A 19,157-nucleotide genomic window follows, 5' to 3' on the forward strand; every position below is an offset into this window, starting at 1 on the left:
TAATTACATTTATTTCTGTCTTTAAATCTCTATTCTTAATATGTTGCTGCGATAAGGATTCTAATTGTTTTAATTCATTTATTAATTGTAGATACTCTGATTTCTTTTCCTTGTTATATTTTGCTGTGTAAGATATTGTTAAGCCTCTTATATAAGCTTTAACTGTGTCCCATAGATTCTGTGGAGTAGTGTCAGAGGTTTTATTAATTTCAAAAAATATTTTTAGTTCCTTTTCAATCCAGTCCTTGTATTTCTTATTATTTAATATATATCTATTCATCCGCCAATTGTTCTGTTTATTATTCATCATCATAGAGACCACTATTGGGTTGTGATCAGCCCATGTATTAGCATCTATCTCGACCTCTCTTATTTGTTCTGCGACCATTTTTGGTGCCCATAACATGTCAATTCTCGTCCAAATTTTATGAGGGTTGGAGTAGAAGGTATATTGTCTTTTATGAGGGTGTCTTTCCCTCCAAATGTCACTTAATAATAATTCCGCTTTCATTTTTTGGAAAGTACTAGGTAGCAAATTCCTTCTTGGTTTTTTTGCCTTTTTCCCTTTTTTTATTACCTCCCCCTCCTGAATGGTCTAATTGTCTATTCGCAATAGCATTGAAATCACCTATTATCAATACATTGTCAATAGCTAGATCTATTATTATTTGATGTAAATTTTTATAAAATGTCATTTGGTCTTCATTAGGGGCATAAATAGAAACAACCACTAGAGGTCTAGGTTCAATATCAACTTGTACAATCAATATCCTACCCTCTTTATCCTTATATATTTGTTTGGAATTTATAGAATTCTTAACATACATCACTACACCTCTTTTTTTTTGGTCTGCTAATGCAGCATACATTTTTCCAATTTTGGGATTCAACAGTAATTTTTGGTTATTTTTTTTAATATGAACTTCTTGTAATATTGCAATCTGAACATTTTGATTTCTAATTTTAGAAAAGATTTGTTTCCTTTTCCTTGGTTCATTAAGTCCATTAACATTTACAGAAATTTTTTTTAGATCTTTACTTGTTATCATTTAGTAGGTTTTTTGGTTTCTCGCTGAGGTTGAACTCTTCTAGCACCTTGGTCCTGCTCTATTACTTGAGCAGTAGCCCCCAGATCTTCTTCTTGCTGGGTTGGTAATTTTTCCCCTGGTTGCTGTTGAGCTGGTTGTAGTTGGACCACTTGTTGCTTACTTGTGTGATCAAAGTGGCTGATGCCACTATTTTCAAAAAAGTACATAGCTTGTTCTACGTTTTCCAGTTTGTATCTTGTAGAACGCCATGTCAGAGAAAGTCCTTGTGGAATAAGCCAACGGTAAGTGATGTTTTCTTTGATCAAAATTTTAGTTAAAAAGTGATAGTCTCTTCTGCTCTCTCTGACGCTTCTTGGAACTTGTTTTAGTATCTTTATGTCTACTCCTTGATGTTGAGGCTGGGAATTTCTTGAATAATGGAGTATGTCATCTCGCAACGCTTTTCTTGTAAACTTAATGTGTATCTCTCTCTCTCCGAGGACTTTATATACCGTATTTTCCGGCGTATAAGACGACTGGGTGTATAAGACGACCCCCTAACTTTTCCAGTTAAAATATAGAATTTGAGATATACTCGCCGTATAAGACTACCCCTCTTCTGACGCACACCAACGCGCCACGCCCGGCGGCAGGAACTGCGGGGGGTAGCCGGCGTATGCTCCGGCTAATGAGCCCTTGCCGCAGCTATCCGCCGCTTCTTTCTTCTCCGCCTCGCCTCTGCTACTCCCGCCGCCACCTTTGCTCTCCCCGCCGGGCAAGAGGCAAAGGCGGCAGCGGTAGTAGTGGAGGCGAGGCGGAGAAGAAAGAAGCGGCGGATAGCTGCGGCAAGGGCTCGTTACGCCGGCTACCCCCCGCAGTTCCTGCCGCCGGGCGTGGCGCTCAACCCCAGCAAAGCCGGCGGCGGGAGCGGCAGCAAAGCGGCGGGGTCCAGCCCTCTAGCCGGTGCCTCGCCAGCTATCCGCCGCTTCTTTCTTCTCCGCCTCGCCTCTGCTACTCCCGCCGCCTCCTTTGCTCTCCCTGCCGGGCAAGAGGCCGGGTGAGCAGGCCGAGGTGCTGGAACGGCGGGCAGGTGGCGCTCAGCACCCGGAATCCCATCTTCTTGCCCCCGCCCAAGCTCCCTCCGGAGCCTGCCGCCGCCACGCTTCCTCCGCCGGCCAAGGAGTACTTCTTATCCACGCCGGTAGTAATGGGATACTGATCACACATTCTACAGCCTGTGTGATCAGTATCCGGTGAATTTCCTATACTGTGGAATCAGTATTCGGCGTATAAGATGACCCCCCACTTTGGAAAAGATTTTCAGGGGTAAAAAAGTCATCTTATACGCCGGAAAATACGGTACATATAAACCGGGTGAAACTACTCTCAATAATTGCAACTGTGAGAGGGATCTTGAAGTCTTGATGGACAACCATCTAAGTATGAGCCAGCGATGTTCAGCGGCAGCCAAAAAAAAAGCCATTGCAATCCTAAATTACATTAATAGAGAGATACAATCTAGGACAAGGGAGGTACTAATACCTTAGTAGCCTTAGTTAGAGTAGACCACACCTAGAATACTGCATCCAGTTTTGGTCATCACATTACAAAGAAGACATTGAAACTCTAGAGAAAGTGCAGAAGAGAGCAACCAGGATGATAACTAGGGGACTGGAAACTAAAACATATGAAGAGTGGTTGGAGGAACTGAGCAAGGGCAATCTGGGGAAGAAAAGGACTGTTCTCCAAAGCACCAAAAGGCCAGAAAAGGAATAACGGATGGAAGCTGACTAGGGAGAGATTCAACCTGGAAATAAGGAGGAACTTTCTGATGGTCAGAGTGATCAATCAGTGGAATAGCTTGCCTAAAGCTGAAGAAAACTCTTAGTCCCTTGACCTTGAATTCAGTATAATTTGTTTGCCTATGACATACTTGTATTCATAGAAACATAGAAACATAGAAGACTAACGGCAGAAAAAGACCTCATGGTCCATCTAGTCTGCCCTTATACTATTTCCTGTATTTTATCTTACAATGGATATATGTTTATCCCAGGCATGTTTAAATTCAGTTACTGTGGATTTACCAACCACGTCTGCTGGAAGTTTGTTCCAAGAATCTACTACTCTTTCAGTCAAATAATATTTTCTCACGTTGCTTTTGATATTTCCCCCAACTAATTTCAGATTGTGTCCCCTTGTTCTTGTGTTCACTTTCCTATTAAAAATACTTCCCTCCTGAACCTTATTTAACCCTTTAACATATTTAAATGTTTTGATCATGTCCCCCCTTTTCCTTCTGTCCTCCAGACTATACAGGTTGAGTTCATGAAGTCTTTCCTGATACGTTTTATGCTTAACAACCCTGCTGTTCTGTTCGGGTCGTATGTGACCCGAAGCCAAGTTTGAGTCCCTGTAAAAATTTTCCCCTGCATATCTGAAACTTGAAATTTCATGACTGCTCATCATTTCAGGGGTTCTCTCTATGAGAATTTTTTTGGGGGGGTGGGGGGCTTAGTTTTTGCTGGGCAAAAAAAGTTACAAATCTTCTATTCCCGGGTCACCCTGACCCGGACCGAAAACTCTTCATTTGCAGTGCTTATGTTTGGTCTTTTTGAAAGCTTTTTTCACTTGGAAAGTAGTCTGAACATTTCTGCACACAATGATATGAAAATTGAAATGAAAAAAGTAATTCTTATTGGTTTATTTTGCTGATATAATGCATGCCCCCCCCATTTTTGTGAAAGTTTTTTCAATTTATGGATAGTTTTGCTTGCAAAATGCATTCTATTTTACTGGAGTTGGTGTGGGATTGGTAGCTTGAACATTTCTGAATATAAGAAAAATATAAAGGAACTGAAAAAAATGATTCTTACTGGTTTTTTAACATCAGAAATAAGGCCTCCCCCCCCTCAGCTGCTTGCAACCATTTTCACTTTTTATTTTTTTATGCTCCAAATCCGAAATATTCTTTAAAATCTTAGGCATTCATTTACTCAATTTAACAATGCTGATAATCAAAAAATATTTTTGGGGTGGTGGCTAATTGTTTTCTGGGCAAAAAAAAATCATCACTTCGAGTCTGTTTCTGTTCGTATGTGACCGGACCAAAAATAATTTTTTTAGGTACTTGAATTTGATCTTTTTGAAAATCTTTTCAACTGGAAAACTAGTTTGAACATTTATGAACATAATGATATGAAAATTGAACTGGAAAAATTGAGACTTATATTTTTATTTTGATCAAGAAGCCCCTCCCCCCATCCTTTCTGAATTTCGTGTCAATTTCTATTTTTTAAGGCTACAAATCCCTAAGGAATTTTCCCCCAAAAGATTTGATATACTAAATTGAACATTTCTGAATATAAGAAAAATATAAATGAACTGGAAAAAATGGTTCTTATTGGTTTATTTTTGCCACAAAAGGGCCACCCGCCCTCGGCCTTGCTGTGTGCCATTATTGTCACTTTTTATACATATTTGGCTAGAAATATTTGGAATATCCTTTTGAAAATCAACCACATTGTAGCCAGATAACTAATTTTATGAAAGAAATCAATTTTACTAAAAGAAAGTATGTAAGTTTGAAATTAACAGCATAATTTTTATATAAATTGAAATAATTGAGGCATAATTTATGTGCAAAATAAACCAATATGCATCAATTTTTCCAGTTCAATTTTCATATCATTATGTTCAGAAATGTTCAAGCTACCAATCCCACACCAACTTTAGTAAAATAGAATGTATTTTGCTAGCAAAACTATCCATAAAGTGAAGACTATTTAAAAAGAGGGGGGGGGGCATGCATTTCATCAACAAAATAAACCAATATGCATCAATTTTTCCAGTTCAATTTTCATATCATTATGTTCAGAAATGTTCAAGCTACCAATCCCACACCAACTTTAGTAAAATAGAATGCATTTTGCAGGCATAATTATCAATAAACCTAAAACAAATTCACAAAAACGGGGGGGAGGCATATTTATGTGCAAAATAAACCAATAAGGATTAATTTCTTCAGTTCAATTTTCATATCATTGTGTGCAGAAATGTTCAGACTACTTTCCAAGTGAAAAAAGTATTCAAATTGACCAAACATAAGCACTGCAAATGAAGAGTTTTTGGTCTGGGTCAGGGTGACCCACGAACAGAAGATTTTTAACTTTTTTTTAAACAGAACAGCAGGGTTAAGACCTGCCACCATTCTTGTAGCCCGTCTTTGGACCCATTCAATTTTGTCAATAACTTTTTGTAGGTGAGGTCTCCAGAACTGAACACAGTATTCCAAATGTGGTCTCACCAGCGCTCTATAAAACTGGATCACAATCTCCCTCTTCCTGCTTGTTATACTCTAGCTATGCAGCCAAGCATCCTACTTGCTTTTCCTACTGCCCGACCACACTGCTCACCCATTTTGAGACTGTCAGAAATCACTACCCTTAAATCCTTCTCTTCTGAAGTTTTTGCTAACACAGAACTGCCAATGCAATACTCAGATTGAGGATTCCTTTTCCCCAAGTGCATTATTTTACATTTGGAAACATTAAACTGCAGTTTCCATTGCTTTGACCATTTATCTAGTAAAGCTAAATCATTTACCATATTACAGACCCCTCCAGGAATATCAACCCTATTGCACACTTTAGAGTCATCAGCCAATAGGCAAACCTTCCCTACCAAACCTTCCCCTATGTCACTCATAAACATATTAAAAAGAATAGGTCCCAGAACAGACCCTTGTGGCACACCGCTTGTAACCTGTCTCTGCTCAGAATACTTGCCATTAACAATAACTCTCTGATGTCTATGCTTCAGCCAGCTTGAAATCCACTGAACTATCCAGGGATTAAGTCTGTCATGATGGCTAAAAGTAATTTGGAAAATGAGTGAAAACCAGGAAACCTCAGCAAGATTGTTAACCTAGTATATACAATGATTTATTACAATGTCCTACCTGTTCAACAACTATTTCAGCTTCAACCACAACCATACACGAACACACAATAAATACTTAAGTTAAACCATGCCAAACTCAATTGCAGGAAATACGACTTCAGCAATAGAGTGATCAATGCCTGGAATACACTACCTGACTCTGTGGTTTGTTCCCCAAAACTTTATGCTTAGACTGTCTACTGTTGTGCTCACCCCACTCCTAAGCAGTTTGTAAAGGGGGTGCATAAGCACACCAATGTGCCTACGGTCCTTGTCCTAATGTCCCCTTTTATTTTATTTATTTATTTATTTATTGTTAGAGTTGAAAGGGACCATGCAGGACATCAAGTCCAACCCCCTGCCTGAGCAGGAATCCTAAAGCACCCCAGCCAAATGGCAGTCCAATCTCCTCTTAAAAGTGTCCAGAGTTGGGGATTTCACAACCTCCGCAGGCAGGTTGTTCCACTGGTTGATTGCTCTGAGCGACTGGAAATTCTTCCTTACTTCTAGCTTCCAGCCTTACTTCTAGCTTCCAGCCATTGTTCCTCGTCCGGCCCTCTGGTGCTCTGGAGAATAGAGTGCCCCCCTCCTCTCTGTGGCAACCCCTCATATACCTATATACAGCTATCATGTCCTCTCTGGCCCTCCTTTTCTCTAGGCTATCCATGCCCAGTTCCTGCAGTCTCTCTTTGTAAGTCTTGGTTTCAAGTCCCCTAATCATTTTGGTTGCTCTTTTCTGCACCTTCTCCAGAGTTCATATCCATTTCATGTATTAATAACCATGTTTATACCTATATCTGTTATCTAATACACTCTTGACAAAATAAATAAATAAAACAAAATAAATATCTAAATATCAGGTATAGAAATATGCAGCTACTGAAGGAATTGCTCTGCTCTGTTTACATATTCCCGGGTCTAATTAAACCTTCCAAAATTATAACGTACCTGAAAGTGATGGTCCACACTCTTCAAAGTTGATGAGCTGAATATTATTGTGTCACAGTATTGAAGGCTGAAGTGACCATGGATGGCAGAACCTGCAGGCAAAATGAATTCAGATGTACTTCACCGACAGAAGGGAAATCTATCCAGCCGATCTTGAGTTACGAAGTCCAAAGAATTTTCTGCAGATTTGGATATACCTGGGAATAGAGTGTGAACAGAGATTCTTTAGATGTGTTTTTATAAAAGGAACAAAGTTCAGCATAGAAGGCGAGGATTGATCTTCTGAAGAAAATGTGGAGAGCTTTTACTTCTGACATTAAAAAGAAACTCTGATCTATATATACACTCTGTGTCCTGTCTAGTTAGAATCTAGTAACATGGGACTTCAAGATGTGATCCTTGTCTGCGTAAGATAATCGCCAACTGTCAGTGTAAAAGCGAGAGAGTTTTTGCAAAAGTTTGAGTCTGCTAGGGCAATGGAATCAAAAGCCAAGGCAGACAGAATTAAATATTGAAGAGCTGTTCAGAAATGTAGCATCTCCTTATAAAGACAGATTTCTGGGGACAAAAGAAATTGTTTGCCTTCATATAATAATAATAATAATAATAATAATAATAATAATAATAATAATAATGATGATGATGATGATGATGATAATGATAATGATAATGATAATGATAATGATAATGATAATGATAATGATAATGATAATGATAATGATAATGATAATGATAATGATAATGATAATGATAATGATAATAATAAGAACAACAACAACAACAACAACAACAACAACAACAGAGTTAGAAGGGACCTTGGAGGTCTTCTAGTCCAACCCCCTGCTTAGGCAGGAAACCTTACACTACTTGAGACAAATGGCTAGCCAACATCTTCGTAAAAACTACCAGTGTTGGAGTATTCACAACTTCTGGAGGCAAGCTGTTCCACTGATTAATTGTTCTGTCAGGAAATTTCTCCTTAGTTCTAAGCTACTTCTTTCCTTGTTCAGCTTCCACCCATTGCTTCTTGTTCTGCCCTCAGGTGCTTTAGAGAATGGTTTGACTCCTTCTTTGTGGCAACCCCAGAGAGATATTGGAACACTGCTATCATTATCAAACTAGACATACCCAGTTCCTGCAACCGTTCCTCATGCATTCTAGCCTCCAATCCCCTAATCATTTTTGTCACTCTTTGCACTTTTTCTAGAGTCTCAACATCCTTTTTGCATTGTGGTGACCAAAACTGAATGCAGTATTCCACATGTGGCCTTACCAAGGCCTTATAAAGTGGTATTAACACTTCACATGATCTTGATTCTATCCCTCTGTTAATGCAGTCTAGAACTGCTTTTTTGGCAGCTGCTGCACACTGCTGGCTCATATTTAAATGGTTGTCCACTAGGACACCAAGATTTATTTTTTATTTTATTTATTTATTTATTTTGTCCAATACACAATGAGGGCTTTAGTGGGTATATATATATATTCAAGTCCCAGTGGGTATGGCTAGCTGATGAGGTCAAAACAAGGCCGAAATAGATCTATCCTAGTCTCCCTTAATTTTCAAATTCAGGAAAAAAAACATGTGACACATACAGATAGAATTGTCAGCTATCAATAAAAGTAACTGCCTTGGAAATGGCCCTGGGTTGGGCCGAGAGGCAAATAAGGAGCTGTGATGTTCCTTCAGTACACCAGGGTGATTTGACACAAAAATATGTAACTTTCCCTGGTGCAGAGCTGAAGGGATTGGATACTGTAGCCTAGAGGATAATTCTCTGCCTTACGAGGCAAAGGTTGCAGGTTCAAGTCCCAATGGGTATGGCTAGCTGATGAGGCCAAAATAAGGCCGAAATAGATCTATCCTAGTCTCCCTTAATTTTCAAATTCTGCAAATAACATGTGACATACTCACACACATACACACACACAGTAAAATACATGATGAAGGTTATTTGTATGCTGTCCCAAGTCTGCGGAGAGGGGCAGCATACAAATCTAAATAATAATAATAATAATAATAATAATAATAATAATAATAATAATAATAATATAGAGGAGATACTCATGGTAAAATATATCTAAGAAAGAATAGAAAAGAAGATATAGTAATAGAACATATCAATGAAAGAACAGAAGAAGAGATATAGGAATAGAAGAAAGGTATAGGAGATATAGGAGAGCAATAGGACAGGGGATGGAAGGCACTCTAGTGCACTTGTACTCGCCCCTTACTGACCTCTTAGGAATCTGGATAGGTCAACCATAGATAATCTAAGGGTAAAGTGTTGGGGGTTTGGGGATGACACTATGGAGTCCGGTAATGAGTTCAATGCTTCAACAACTCAGTTACCTCTCCCAGTTACTATTTGTTACTCCCAGTTACTATTTGTCACAGGGGAAATTGTTGTCCAGATTATATTTCTTTTAATTAAGCATACAGTTTGATGACTGATATGAGAAGACCAAAGAATAAAACTTCCCTGGCAGCTGAGACTTTCAGATCATAAATGGGACTTTGACCACTGAGAAAGAGACCCAGCAGATCAAAGTCATTCATGTGTGCATTCTGTTCTTTTGTTTCGATACTATCTTTTCCTTTGAGATTGGACTGCCATTTGTCCAAAATGGTGTGGGGGCTTCTACTTGAGCTGGGGGTTGGATTAGATGACCTACAAGTTCCCTTCCAATTCTAATAATAGTATAATCTAAATATAATCAAACCTTAAGGTTTATTTCTTCTCTTTGGTTTTTAGAAATATAGAATAGAATGGAATGGAATGGAATGGAAAAGAATAGAATAGAATAGAATAGAATTCTTTATTGGCCAAGTGTGATTGGACAAGGATTTTGTCTTGGTGCATATGCTCTAAGTGTACATAAAAGAAAATATACATTTGTCAAAAACATGTGATACAACACTAAATGATTGTCATAGGGGTCAATATGAAGATGGGACCAGGAAGCTTTCTTACCATCCCCCAAAAGTGCTTTTCCAAAAGGCAACTGGACTGTCTTGGTATTTTTCTTTGCAAACATTTTCCTTCTCATCCCCAAAGCTTCTTCAGTTCCCCATCAGAACTGAACTTGAAAGCCAAGGTTCTTGGGCAGGGCCCTTATTCTACAGTTGGTGATTATCTTGCTAAAACAAGAACCAGATTGTGTTATCGCTTGGTGTTCACATTGATTATGCAAGAACGTATCTCTTTGCCTGAGACTTTTAACAAGATCTTTTTACCCATCCCCAAGCAGAAAAAAATATTTTCTGCAGAAGATCTGTTTGCTGTTACCTGCTCTCTAATATATGACATGGGTTGAACCTACTTATAGAATAGAATAGAATAGAATTTTTATTGGCCAAGTGTGATTGGACACACAAGGAATTTGTCTTGGTGCATATGCTCTCAACGTACATAAAATAAAATATACATTTGTCAAGAATCATGTGGTACAACACTTAATGATTGTCATAGGGGGTCAAATAAGCAATGAAGAAGCAATATTAATAAAAATCTTAGGATATACGCAACAAGTTACAGTCATACAGTCAACATGGGAGGAAATGGGTGAAAGGAATGATGAGAAAAACTAGTAGAATAGAAGTGCAGATTTAGTAGAAAGTCTGACAGTGTTGAGGGAATTATTTGTTTAGTAGAGTGATGGCGTTTGGGGAAAAACTGTTTTTGTGTCTAGTTGTCTTGGTGTGCAGTGCTCTGTAGCTGTGTTAGTTTTTCCAATTATGAATAATGTAATTGAGGGTTAGAAAACTTTGAATCTTGGTGAACCTTCCCATTTTCCCCAATGAGCTTTCATTGCAGAGGATTCAGTGGGCACTGATCTAGCTTCTGGTTTCCATCAACCCCACCCCACCTCCATTGCAGAAAATAACAAAACAGGTCAGGCTTCCATGTGGAGAGTAGTGTACAGTATATACTTTTAATCTTGGAATTTAAGGCAGAAGTACAGTGGACGAATGCTGGTCACATTTGGCCATCTTCTCCTTTATTAAATTTACTATATATTGCTGCATATTCATCCATGGCAACCCAAGGAGGCTTACAGAATATAAAACCACATTCAAAACCATAAAACTAATAAAAAGAAATAAATAAATTAATATAGTATAATATAATAAAACCACTGCCCACCCCGCGCCCTGGTGAGAGCAGATTGCACAAGTCATTTATTGATTTATTTGTTTGTTTGTTTACTTACTTACTTACTTACTTACTTACTTACTTACTTACTTACTTACTTACTTACTTATTGTTAGAGTTGGAAGGGACCATGCGGGTCATCAAGTCCAACCCCCTGCCTAAGCAGGAATCCTATAGCATCCCAGCCAAATGGCAGTCTAATTTCCTCTTTAAAATGTCCAGAGCATTGGAGTTCAAAACGTCCGCTGGTAGGTTGTTCCACTGGTTGATTGTTCTGACCGTCAGGAAGTTCTTCCTTATTTCCAGGTTGAATCTCTCCTTGGTCAGCTTTCAGCCGTTGTTCCTCGTCCGGCCCTCCGGTGCCCTGGAGAATAAAGTGATCCCCTCCTCTCTGTGGCAACCCCTCGTATACCTGTAGACTGCTATCATGTCCGCTCTGGCCCTCCTTTTCTCTAGGCTATCCATGCCCAGTTCCCGCAGTCTCTCTCCATAAGTCTTGGTTTCTAGACCCCTGATCATTTTCGTTGCTCTTTTCTGCACCTTCTCCAGAGTTTCAATGTCTTTTTTGAAGTGTGGTGAACAGAATTGAACACAGTACTCCAGGTGTGGCCAGGGCGTAGTAGAGTGGTATTAAGACTTCCCTGGTCTTGGAGTATATTCCCCTGTTGATGCAGCTTAGGATTGTAATGGCTTTTTTGGCTGCTGCTGCACATTGTTGGCTCATGTTTAGTCGATTATCCACCAAGACTCCGAGATATAGCTCGGTGGTGGTGTAGTGATCTTTTATGTAGTGCAACTCCACCTCCTTTCTTCTTTGACCTATTTTTCTTGAAGAGATTGTAGCCCTTTATCTGTGTGTTCCAGTCATGTGATTTATACCACCATGTTTCTGTAATACCAATTAGATCGTATTGGCCCTCATGTATTTAATGGGTTTCATCCTGCTCTTGGTTCCCTAGGCCCACTGGCAGGTCTTCAGCACTTTCCAGAAGTGTGTTAGAGTGGGGGCCATTCTAATCTCTGGAAGAATGATGTTCCAGAGAGAGGGAGCCACCACCGAGAAGACCCTTCTTTTGGGGCCCATCAGGGATGGGATAAACAGAATTCCCTTCCTCCCTGCTCGGTCGAGTAGACTAGGATGTTAGAGCTCCAAGTAATAGGAAGCAAAACCCCAAGGCACGTAGATTCCTCAAAGAATAGCTTTATTAGATAGATCATACTGACACAGATCTGGGGAAAACCGACTCTGGTGGTTCCTGTGGTTTCCACTTAATTAAAAGTAAATGTTTGTCACTTTCCAAAACAATCAGTCACATCCAGGCTCTTTCTGGTTGCCTGGTGACAATACTCCTCCTTCCTCCGAGCAGGTGTCAGAATGTCCTTGGTCCCCAAGAGGAAGTATTTTGTTTTGACCATAAAGTCCCAGCTATCTCAAATCCCCCCTCCTTCAGCTCCACTGAAAGCTCCAAGATGGTTTCATCAGCTTCAGGGTGGACAAACACAGTTGTTTAAATTTTCCATCTACAGATGAATGTAGCATTAATAGATGACAGGAAAATCGTAAAAATATTATTTAATAATAAAAATTCTGCCTTAATTCTGATACTTTAGTGTTGTGGTTCAGTCTGGGACCCCTCCGGGAATGGCTGACCTTCTGTCGGTTTCCAGCTCAGAGGGAGAGGCTGAGGAACAGGAGGTGCAGACAGACGAAGAAGAATCCCAGGCTGAAGAAGAAGGACAGCCAGAGTCCCACCAGGGGGAGCTCTCCCCAGCAAGCAGCCTGGATTCCTTAGGGGAAAATGCTCAAGACATCATAGATATGCGACAAAGGCGAGCTAATCAGAGACGGACTCAATTGGCTAGGTATTTCCAGCATTAGAGGTCACAGCTGGGTTTGGGTGTGGTGCTCTTGGGAAAGGATAAAAGGCGGACCCACCCTTCCTGGCTTGTGGAGTTTTATCTTGGAGATTCGTGAGACCTGTCTGTGAACTTTGGTGGCTTACAATCCTGGTTTGTGCCTTGGACTATTGAAACCTTGGGGGGGTGTGCCAGCAAGAAGCTTGTGGGATTGACTGGACATCAGGACCCTGCTGTAACGTATTCTAGCCTGTCTGTTGTGAAGACAGGTTTTCCTTTGTGCTTATTTTTTCCAGCTATAAAATACTTTTGGCTTTTACCAGAGTGTCTGGCTGTTTTTTCAGTTGGTGTTGAGGTCTGGGAAAACCCAGACAGAACACTTTAGGCTAAGGTCTTCTTCACATTATTGCTATTTACAGCATATACATGTAGAAAGAGAGAAAGGAAACAACAAGTCAACAGCAACAACAGAAAAGACTCTGCATTCTCACATTGTTCTTTTTTGTGTCTATCTACTTGCAGAACCAATAAGGATTTAGACCTTCTTAGAAACCATACTGTAAATGTTTGTATGTTTCAAAAAGACATTAATCCAGGCACAAGGAACTCATAAAACATCTGCAAGCACTCAAGCTCAGAGACCATCAAGGATCCAAAAAGAGAAATGCCAGGATTTCTATGCATATTCAGATGAAAGAAGCAATATGTCCTTCATGGCATCGGACCAGACTAAACAATGTTGTTTGGCGGGACCCAGGGGAAGAGCCTTCTCTGTGGCGGCCCCGACCCTCTGGAACCAACTCCCCTCAGATATCAGAGTTGCCCCCTCCCTCCTTGCCTTTCATAAGCTTCTTAAAACGCACCTCTGTTGTCAGGCATGGGGGAACTGAGATATTCCCTTCCCCTTAGGCTTAAAAAATTTATGCATGGTATGTCTGCATGTATGATTGGTTCCTTAAATTGGGGTTTTTTAAATTACTTTTAATATTAGATTTGTTTATATTGTCTTTTTACTGTTGCTAGCCACCCCGGGTCTGCGGAGAGGGACGGCATACAAATCTAATAAATAATAATAATAATAATAATAATAATAATAATAATAATAATGTCAAAAGAGATTTGGTCCTACCTATAAGATAGGACGGCTACTTGCTAACCCCAGGTAGCAATATGGTTGATTGCTACTCAGAAGGAAGCATGGAGGTCTTCTGAGTGGGGTTGAGCTCTTCTATCTCCTTCCAGTAGCTTCACCTTCTTTGAAGACCTTTTGCAAAATGACCTTCATGCTCTCCTTGGTCTGAGCTCCTTTTTTTCTCCCAACTAGAAAGTAGATCACTGGATTGATGCTGCTGTTTAGGCAGGAGCAAATTATAATACCTGCCGCCCAATACAGCAGGTCAATGCTAGCTCCAATATTAGAAAAACTAATAATCACCGCAAAGACATTTAATGGGAAAGCAAGGATGAGGAAACAGAGAAGAGTCATTAAAATCATCAATAAAAGCCGCCCCTGATTCTTTTGATTCGATTTACGACACATTTTGAAGAAAAGGATCGCAGTAGAGAGTGTGATCAATGGGAGGCAAATTATAGCAATCACAAGGAAATGGAGACCGAAGAGGTTGTTATTTCCATCTGTGAATAGCATAATTCTCATACTTCCACTCAGGAGGGAAGAGGAGATCCACAGGAGGACACAGATGCTGGAGGACAATTTTTTTGGCCGGGAACAGTGATGCCAAATTGGGAAAAGGACAGCCACACACCGGTCGATGCTGATGGCTGTCAGAAGAAAATGAGAATTCGTAAGCATCATAAAGCAGGAAAAGGCGCAGAAATCGAAGAGAATTCCACTTCCTAGGAAATGTGTTAATTCATGGATATCGTAAATAACTATAGATGCGAGGTAGCCAAAGTCTGCAACGGCCAAGTTAAGGATGAATGTGGTGAAAGAGTTTGTCTTAATCTGGAAGCCAAGTAGCCAGATGATGTAGCCATTGCCCACAAGTCCAATACAACAGGTAAATAAAGTAACGCCTAGCCGAATAAACCCTGCTAAAAGAAAATGAGAGATCCCTTCTTGGTACACGTATAAGTCATTGGTATTGTTATAATCATAATAGTTTTCTGTAGCATCCAGATATCCCAGGCTGGAATTCATCATTAAGCTGTTTAAATCCTCTTAGAATCTTCCAGAGTGGAATCTCCTATTAAAAGAAAAGGAAAAAAAGAGTGGATTCAGTCATTCCTGTCTCCTAAATAATACCAATATTGTCATAGTTTCCAATATCTAAGATAAGAGCCATAGAAACATAGAAACATAGAAGACTGACGGCAGAAAAAGACCTCCTGGTCCATCTAGTCTGCCCTTATACTATTTTCTGTATTTTATTTTAGGATGGATATATGTTTATCCCAGGCATGTTTAAATTCAGTTCCTGTGGATTTATCTACCACGTCTACTGGAGGTTTGTTCCAAGGATCTACTACGCTTTCAGTAAAATAATATTTTCTCATGTTGCTTTTGATCTTTCCCCCAACTAACTTCAGATTGTGTCCCCTTGTTCTTGTGTTCACTTTCCTATTAAAAACACTTCCCTCCTGAACCTTATTTAACCCTTTAACATATTTAAATGTTTCGATCATATCCCCCCTTTTCCTTCTGTCCTCCAGACTATACAGATTGGGTTCATTAAATCTTTCCTGATATATTTTATGCTTAAGACCTTCCACCATTTTTGTAGCCCGTCTTTGGACCCGTTCAATTTTGTCAATATCTTTTTGTAGGTGAGGTTTCCATAACTTAGAATCCAGTACTGCAGGCTTCTACTTCTGCTGACTGCAGGCTGTCTGCAATTTGGTTGATTGAATCTCACCTGGATCAAGATTGACTCAGACCTCCATGATTCTGAGGTGGGTAAAATGAGGCCCCAGATTGTTGGGGGCAATAGACTGATTCGGTAGACCTCTTAAAGAGCACTATGAAGCGGTATATAAGTCTAAATGCTCTTGCTAGTACTACCTAAGGGGGTGCCTCAAAAATTGCTCAAACTATACTCAAAAGCACCTGAGAGGAAGGTAAGAAAAACCAAAGATATACATATAAACTCAATAGTAGCAATTGGCAGAAGGATCTTGGAGTCTTGGTAGACAACCAAGTAAGTATGAGCCAGCAATGTGCAGCAACAGTTTAAAAACTGTTAGTACAAAGTACATGGTTGTTAGGGTTTGCCAGTGTAAACTGCCTATTGTAATCTCTTGTACTATCACTTTAAATATTTTGGGCTGGTTCACCTTAAGAGGGCACCAGTACTCCTTCCCTCAATGATGCTTTAATGCTCATTCGCTTTTGCTTTGCCTTGAGGGGGGAGTGTATTTGCTTAGTGCTTATTATATTGGATGGCTTAGTGCTTGTTATGGATTGTTTCTATTTTGTATATATGTAAATAGTACTTATTAAGCATAACTAAGTCTGTGCCTTTTTCTTTGGCTTTACCACACATCCACACTCTGTTAAAATTCTCTGCTCAATGTATGTCAAAGGTCTCATAGCCTAGCTATACCAAAACATACCAACAAAAACCAATGCAATTCTAAGTTGCATTAATGGAGAGATACAACACTTGAGCTCCAACATTTGAGATTTTCAAAGAGGGATTGGACTTACATTTGTACGAAATGGTGTAGGGACTCCAGCTTGGGCAGGGGGGGGTTGGACTAGATGACCTACAAGGTCCTTCCAACTCTAATAATCTAAAGAAGTAATGGGTCCAGACCAGAGGTCTCAATGTTAAGACTTATGGACTTCAACTCCCAGAATTCTCCAGCCAGTATAGCTAGTTAGAAAATTCTGGGAGTTGAAGTCCACAAGTCTTAAAGTTGCCAAGTTTGGGGACCCCTGGTCCAGACTAATCAAGGAGAGAACCAACCTAGAAATAAGAAGACATTTCCTGATAGTTAGAGCAATAAACAAATGGAACAGCTTGTCTTCAGAAGCTGTTGGGGGACCCTCACTGGCGGCTTTTAAGAAGATGTCAAGCAGTCATTTCTCCAGAATGGTATAGAATCTCTTGCTTGACCCGGGAGTTGGACTACATCACCTCCAAAGTCCTTCCAAACCTGTTATTAGGTTATTCTATTTTCCCTGTGAATATCTTGAGTGAGCTAGCTGCAGTAATGATCCAACTCCTTGAACTATTTATTGCCACATCCAAGGGAGAAAAGTATCCATTGCTTCTTATCATGCCTTCTGGTCATTATGAAAATAGATTGATGCCCGCTTCTTTGAAGCAGCCCCTAAAATATTGAAACTCTGCTAAAATGCTCCCCCGGTGCTTCTTTTGACTCTTCTATAAGGACATTTTTCCTGAGCTCTAGGTTGGTTGTCTCCTTCATAATTTAAGTATAGAAGATTACCTGTAAGTATGTATCCAAACTTTTTGTGATTAATAAGTGTAATTTTCCCAGCATATACAAAAGTGTCATCCCCAAACCCCCAACACTTTACCCTTAGATTATCTACGGTTGACCTATCCAGATTCCTAAGAGGTCAGTAAGGGCGAGTACAAGTGCACAAGAGTGCCTTCCGTCCCCTGTCCTATTGCTCTCCTATATCTCCTATACCTTTCTTCTATTCCTATATCTCTTCTTCTATTCTTTCATTGATATGTTCTATTACTATATCTTCTTTTCTATTCTTTCATAGATATATTTTACTATGAGTATCTCCTCTATAACCTTCATCATGTATTTTACTATATGTGTGTATATATATATATATACCCACTAAAACCCTCATTGTGTATTGGACAAAATAAATAAATAAATAAATAAATAAATAAATAAATAAATAAATAAATAAATAAATAAATAAATAAATAAATAAATAAATAAATAAATAAATAAATAAATAAATAAAGAAATAAACAAATAAGCAAACAAACAAACAAACAAATAAATAAAGAAATAAGCAAGTGGGATGAATTTTTATACAGAACTGAATAGACAAAACTGATGAAAAATACTTATGGGTAAGCTAAAGAACAATCTTAGTCCTTTGACCTTGAGTTTGATATATCATTTGTATATAATATACAATATATATACAATATATAATATATAGTTTGTATGCATCTGTGACATTTGTATTCTATCATGACGGCTAAAAGCAAGTTGGAAAATGAGTGAAAACCAGGAAACCTCAACAAGACATAAAATTATTTATTACAATGTCCTACCTGTTCAACAACTATTTCATCTTCAATCACATCAATAAACGAGCACACCAATGGGTACAAACTTAAGTTAAACCATACCAAAGTCAATTGCAGGAAACAGAGTGGTCAATGCCTGGAATATATTACGTGACTCTATGGTTTCTTTCCTAAAACTTTAACTTTAGACTGTCTACTGTTCAGCTCACCCTATTCCTAAGTGGTCTGTAAGGGGCGTGCATAAGCAAATTAATATGCCTATGGTCCCTGTCCTAATGTCCCCTTTTATTCACATCCATTTCATGTATTAATAACCATGTTTATACCTATAGATTAGATTAGATTAGATTTATTGGATTTAAATGCCGCCCCTCTCTGCAGACTCGGGGCGGCTCACAACAATGGTAAAAAACAGTACATAGTAACAAATCTAATATTTAGAAATCTAAATTACAGTTTTAGATTAAAAAGTCCAAAAAAGAAACCCCGATATATAAAAAACAAGCACACAATCGAATCATACACAAAACCTACATGGGCAAGGGGGAGATGTTTTAATTCCCCCATGCCTGAGGGCAGAGGTGGGGTTTAAGGAGTTTACGAAAGGCAAGGAGGGTGGGGGCAATCCTAATCTCTGGGGGGAGCTGGTTCCAGAGGGTCGGAGCCACCACAGGGAAGACTCTTCCCCTGGGTCCCACCAGACGACATTGTTTAGTCGACGGGACCCGGAGAAGACCAACTCTGTGGGACCTAACCGGTCACTGGGATTCGCGTGGCAGAAGGCGGTCTCGCAGATATCCTGGTCTAATGCCATGAAGGGCTTTATAGGTCATAACCAACACTTTGAATTGTGACCGGAAACTGATCGGCAGCCAATCTGTTATCTAATACATGTTTGACAAAATAAATAATTAAAATAAAATATAATAAATATATATCAGGTATAGAAATATGCAGATACTGAAGGAATGGCTATTGCTCTGTTTGCATATCCCTAGGTCTAATTAAACCTT

The 19,157-nt window shown here is 39.3% G+C and overlaps 1 protein-coding gene across 1 annotated transcript; it reads right to left on the reverse strand.

Moving 5' to 3' along the window:
• Window positions 1-14,159: 14,159 nt before the first annotated feature.
• On the reverse strand, window positions 14,160-15,095 carry LOC139165501 (mas-related G-protein coupled receptor member H-like). Its single transcript, XM_070748678.1, has one exon. It carries the CDS (start codon window positions 15,093-15,095, stop codon window positions 14,160-14,162), a length of 936 nt encoding a protein of 311 aa, XP_070604779.1.
• Between the last annotated feature and the right edge of the window lie 4,062 nt (window positions 15,096-19,157).

Source organism: Erythrolamprus reginae, chromosome 3, assembly GCF_031021105.1.
Source record: "Erythrolamprus reginae isolate rEryReg1 chromosome 3, rEryReg1.hap1, whole genome shotgun sequence".
Lineage (NCBI taxonomy): Eukaryota > Metazoa > Chordata > Lepidosauria > Squamata > Dipsadidae > Erythrolamprus > Erythrolamprus reginae.

Excerpts from the sequence above, each read along its gene's own strand:
- LOC139165501 (XM_070748678.1), bottom strand. The coding sequence starts at position 15,095 with ATGATGAATTCCAGCCTGGGATATCTGGATGCTACAGAAAACTATTAT.